General features: G+C 35.8%; 1 protein-coding gene across 3 annotated transcripts in view; it reads left to right on the forward strand.

Moving 5' to 3' along the window:
* Positions 1-5744, forward strand: part of prmt3 (protein arginine methyltransferase 3) — a 64302-nt gene that overhangs the window by 23067 nt on the left and 35491 nt on the right. For all 3 annotated transcript variants that reach the window (XM_016560082.1, XM_016560156.1, XM_016560229.1), the window contains exon 11: positions 2822-2900. In XM_016560082.1, coding sequence (XP_016415568.1) covers positions 2822-2900 — 79 coding nt within the window. The remainder of the gene's footprint in view (positions 1-2821; positions 2901-5744) is intronic.

A 5744-nucleotide genomic window follows, 5' to 3' on the forward strand; every position in this document is an offset into this window, starting at 1 on the left:
CGATTTGAAAATTTCACGGTTTCAAAACCACTAATATTTTCCGTTATACCGTTCCTGCGGTATGCGCTGTTTTTCATGTCTCCTCAAAGACTGAAAGTGTAGGAATCCCTCAGGTTGAGTGCAGTGTAGAGAGTAACACGACCCTCCTCCTCCTGATGGTGCGAGCGAGCGGTCAGTCACGTGTGTGTTGGATGGCAGAACTTAAGGAGCTGCTCCTGGAACTTACGCGATCGGCAACCGGCCGTTTTTTGTCTTATTGCAAGCAACTCGTCTCTGTTCTGGACTTGCACAAATTATTTTCTTTTCATCGCATCTCTGTATAGTTCATATTAAAGGTGGGGTAAGCGATTTTTCAAAAACGCTTTAGAAAACTGATTCGGGCAGAGTAGCAAAACAAACTTGTAGCCAATCAGCAGTAAGGGGCGTGTCTACTCATGATGTGGAGGAGAGAGCGTTCAGTGCACAGGATGGACATTAGCCGAGCCGAGCGACAGAAAGAGAGATGGCGGATAAAAACAAAAGAGGAAAACGTCTGCGGAACAAAAAAAAGGAATAAGGCAAGAAGTAGGACCCATGTAAATATCCGATCAGCTTTCATGCGCTGGAGAGAACTCAAGTAGCGGAAGGCCTACGATCGGACGACGAGGTTGTTTTGTTTTTTCCCGATAGGCGAGTAACACCATGTCTACACCGGACGCGACAGTTGTCTCGCCATGCCGCAACAGCTAAAGTCTGTCTAGTACACTGGACGCGACAAAGCGACCGTTGAAAATCATTTGAAATTTGTGTCAATACGTCATAAATAGAACGCAGCAGCAGTTTTCTGTCGGGGATTTGTCGTATGATATGTTAAAGTCCCACTGTAGTCAAACATTTTATCCCTTAAAACTCATCTTTGATCATCAAAATTACATATTTAAATGTTTTTTCTTGTGAAAATAAATTTCTCATGCCTTAAAATAGCTTGAATGTAACTCTACACCCTTACCTCATTTACTATACGAAGATCTATGAATATGCAAATTATCCCCGCTTCCACTCAGCCCGGGCCTCCTGATCCAAGGATAATGACTGATAAAACTGTTTTTACTAGCGGACAACTACAGTGGATACTGTAACAGTCATTAAAGTTACTTACTTGAAGATGTTGTGTCCTCAAAATGCCTTGAAGACTCGAATGCAGCCAAGTTTGTGATTCTTAATTCGCGCCCGCGAGGTGGGTCTGACTCTGGGTTACTTTTACACTGTTGCCGCGGATTATTATTCAAGTTAGCGGTTCTAAATTCCCGTTAAACCACGGCTTCATGGGTTTTTTGCTCTATTTTATTTTTGGTTTTGTGCTGGTAATCCTATTGGAATATTTTGCATGGGATCTCCGCTGGAGAGAGGGATATGCTAATGATAGGAATCTATCCCTTAACGTGATTGGTTATTGAATTTTGTGATGTAGCAAACAGAGGGCTGTTTCAAACCGTGTTTCTGGGACTGCCATTGGGAAACTACAGTTTTAAGGAGAAAATACTTAGCAATGGTGTTGATTAATGGATTGGCACATGGTTTGTCTAAAAGCAAATTAAAAACACCACATAGACAAATAAACAACATAAAAAAACTTTATTTTCACTACAGGGGGACTTTAATTATAAAGCACTAATATAAGTAATATATAAGGTAATATATTATTCTAATATGGTTATTATAGTTATTTTATTGGCATATATAGTTATCTGTATAAATTATAAAACACTATTATGACAAGGTAATGTTTAATTTATTATATTATATATATTTATTTCATTTTATATTATCATCTCAAACAGCATGAATCAGCATTTTCTATAATTTATTTCTATAATAAAAATACATATCTGAAATGACTTCTTATATTATTATCATCAAACAAACAATATAATTCTTATTCTCAAGAATTAAAGATTAAACGAAAAAAAAAGAAAAATGATTGCACAATCACCAGTTAGGTGGCGATATGAACCAAGTATGCAAACGGCCTTTGAACAGAAGAAGAAAGAAGTAGTATGGCGTGCTTTTTCTTAGCGTCTGTTTCCATACTGTTTCCAAAAAAAACAAAAAACACCAACAAAAAAACCTGTGACATTTACGGTAAAATACCGGCAGAAATGTACCATAAAAATATGGTAGCAACATTTTAGGTTTTACAGATTTAACTTACATTTACAGTAAAAAAAAAATAAAATGCACATATCATTAATTGATATAATGTTAATATACCAACCATCTGCCTTGTACCACTGCTGACAGCAAAAATGACAATGCTCATCACAAGCAGCTTTTCCACAAGCTGAGAAGCTATATACTAATATATAAAAGGTGCATAGTGTCATTCACACAAATACTAAACACCATCATCGTAACATCCATGATGCTAAATTAATGCATTAATTTAAATAAACATTAATTTATAATTAGATGTAAGATAAAACCCTAATGTACAAATCTGATAAGAAAAAACTAAAAAAAGAAATCTATTTCAATGAAAAAACATCAAATGTGAAGTGTCATTATACAATGACTTGTTCTTTTTCACTTCCAAAAAATTTAATTTTAACAGAATTTTATTGTAAAATTACATTAAATGTAAGGTTAGATCTATTACAGTTATTCACCGTATATAGTACAGAAACTACTGTTAACCAGTTAAGTTTTTACTGTAACAGTTTTATAGTATTTTACTGTTAAAATCACAATAATTTTTTACAGTGTACCTGAATGCAATGTCTGGCCTTTTATATGTATCTTAAAAAATTAAAAAAGTTTTCCCCCAATTTTGTCATTTTTCTAGGGCTACTTCCTACTGTTTGAGTCAATGCTGGACTCTGTGCTGTACGCCAGGGATTGGTACCTCGCAGAAGATGGTTTGGGTAAGTCACGTGCATGTTTCAGCCTTTTTACCTTCTCATTCTGAGATTAGGGGTATCTGGGAGGTCCTTGGCCAGACCTACTAATAGTTTTTTTTACTGATGGAACACAGTGAGCCCATCTCTCATAGTGGGCTTTTATTTTCAAGGTCTATCAAACAGACTTCATTTATTTTAATAGGAGGATTTCATACAGACTGAATCTGTTCGAAACAATGAACGATGAGTCAACGTGTGTGTTTGTTTCCCCTGCAGGGACATTTTAAGGAGGTGTTATTATGAAAATGGTGTAGTGTTGAACATTGTTTTGCCTCCCCCTTTATCCTGACCATGACCATTGAAAATGTGGAGGCGTGTTAATGTGCCTTAAAGGGATAGTTCACCCAAAAATGAAAATTCTGTCATTAATTACTCACCCTCATGTTGATCCAAACCCGTAAGACCCCCGTTCATCTTCGGAAAAAACAAATTAAGATATTTTTAATGCATTCCGAGATCTCTCTGACCCTCCCATAGACAGCAAGGATCCTTACACGATCAAGGCTCAGAATAGCAAGGAGATCATTCAAATAATGTGACATCAGTGGTTCAAACTTAATTTTACAAAGCTACGAGAATACTTTTTGTGCACAAAGAAAACAAAAATAACAACTTAATTCAACAATTCGTCTCCTCCGCATCACCCTATAGTGCCATTTTGGAGAGTATCACATACGTAAACAACGTATGCAATGTATGTACGCGGATAAGTTGTTTACGTTCAGATCAAAGCGTAAACAACGTAAACAGCGTATCTGTATGGTGCTGCTGACACAGAACAGCATACATTGTTTACGTATGAGGATAAGTAATTAATGACAGAATTTTCATTTTTGGGTGAACTAATAAATCTATATATAAAATAAATAAATAAGTAAGTAAAAATAAAATAATTTTTTTAAAATAAAATAAATAAATTAAAAAAACAAATATAGGAACAATATATTTTTCAAGATTCTATATATAATTAATATATATTCATGGATGGAATTAGTTTGTGAATCAGACCACACAGGTCTGGGATTTTACATATTATAGATTATTTTATATAATGTATTTTATGTACGTTTGTTTTACATTGGTTTCAAAAAGGTGGCATCAAAACAAATCTTTAATGTCCTGCATATGGTACATGTTTTATATTAACATATATATATATATATATATATAAAATTGCAGCAAAACTTTTTTTAATCAGGTAAAGAATTTTTTTATTTAGATTAATCATCACACATATAATAAATACTATTTCTGTCCGTCTGTCTGTCTATCTGTCTGTCTGTCTGTCTGTCTACAGTATCTAGACAGTATAGAAACAATGAAAGGTGCCATAGAATGGAAAACTGTATTTACCTTGGCATAGTTGAATAATAAGAGTTCTGTACATGGAAATGACATACCATGAGCCTCAAACACCATTGTTTCCTCCTTCTTATGTAAATCTCGTGCATGCAAAAGACACCTGAAAAATAGGCGAGTCAGAACATAACACCGACTGTGACGTTACAGTCGGGATCACTAATAGTTACGCCCCCAACATTTGCATATACCCGCCCATGTTCTATGCCAGCCGAAAGCTCAACATTATTATTCATTAAGGTAAAAACAGACCATTTCATTCTAGGGACAAATCCTAGGGTTGTAAATGGACATGTAAAACCGTTTCTGGAGATTTTTTGCCCTTACCTATGCCACATACCTTCTATGTAGATATCAGAGAACAATTTAAAATATTGTATCAATGCATTCTATGACACCTTTAATAAAAAATGAATATAATCAATTCAACTCACTATAATTCAGTGCAGTTTAGGCCTTTTATATTTGTAAAAGTCATCCCACCACGACAGATTTGTAGAATTACCTTTCACACTTGCGTAGTTTACAGCATAATGCTCTGTGTGTTTTCCAGGTGTTCTCTCTTATCTCACACCCTGCATGCTGCTCTGCTTTTTACTACATATTGATTTGCGTCAATAAAACATAAATTAAACCAAGTGCTGAATAACTAAACAGTCCTTGGGCACTCACCTTCTAGATACCAGAAATCAAACATGTTTTTCTTTCATTGTTTGGGAAACTAAAGTCTGCCAAAGGTCGTGGACAGAGTGGAAGTGGATGTTAAACATTCTGCACGAGTCTTGTGGCTCTGCGTCATTTTCTTGTCCACTGTGGAGGTTTAAGTGAACAGATGCTGAGGAGGTTCGTGGTACGCAGCACTGTGCACACGCTGACTGGATGAATTGTAACTTCAAGGATCCTGACACAGGAGATGTTACACTCTCCTGATCTTTAAGGCATCATGGGATTGAGGATGGGTAGGGTTGGGAATTGTAAGGAATTTAACGGTTCTAGTTATGATTATGATTCCACTTAATGACTCCAGTCTCTTTTTTATTATGTTAATGTTTTTTTTTATACTTTAAAGGAGACATATTATGCCCCTTTTTACAATATGCAATATAAGTCTCTGGTGTCCCCAGAATGTGTCTGTGAAGTTTCAGCTCAAAATACCCCACAGATCATTTATTATATCATTTTGAAAATGCCCATTTTGAGTGGAAGCAGAAACACGCTGTTTTTCGTGCCTTTCTCTTTAAATGCAAATGAGCTGCTGATCCCCGCCCCCTTTTCCAGAATAGAGCTGCGCCATTATGGCTCATACCTCCAAAAAACATCTGTTTTGGTTCTGATTATCATGTTTATCGCGCTGAAATCATGCGTTTTAAACCATATTAGTTTAAACTTCTGACATATGGTTTTCTGAGTGCACACGGACAGAAAGCGGCTGTCACAGCATGCGAGTAC

The sequence above is a fragment of the Sinocyclocheilus rhinocerous genome, unplaced genomic scaffold (assembly GCF_001515625.1).
Source record: "Sinocyclocheilus rhinocerous isolate Xijiao unplaced genomic scaffold, SAMN03320098_v1.1 scaffold1002, whole genome shotgun sequence".
In the NCBI taxonomy this organism is placed as follows: Eukaryota; Metazoa; Chordata; class Actinopteri; order Cypriniformes; family Cyprinidae; genus Sinocyclocheilus; species Sinocyclocheilus rhinocerous.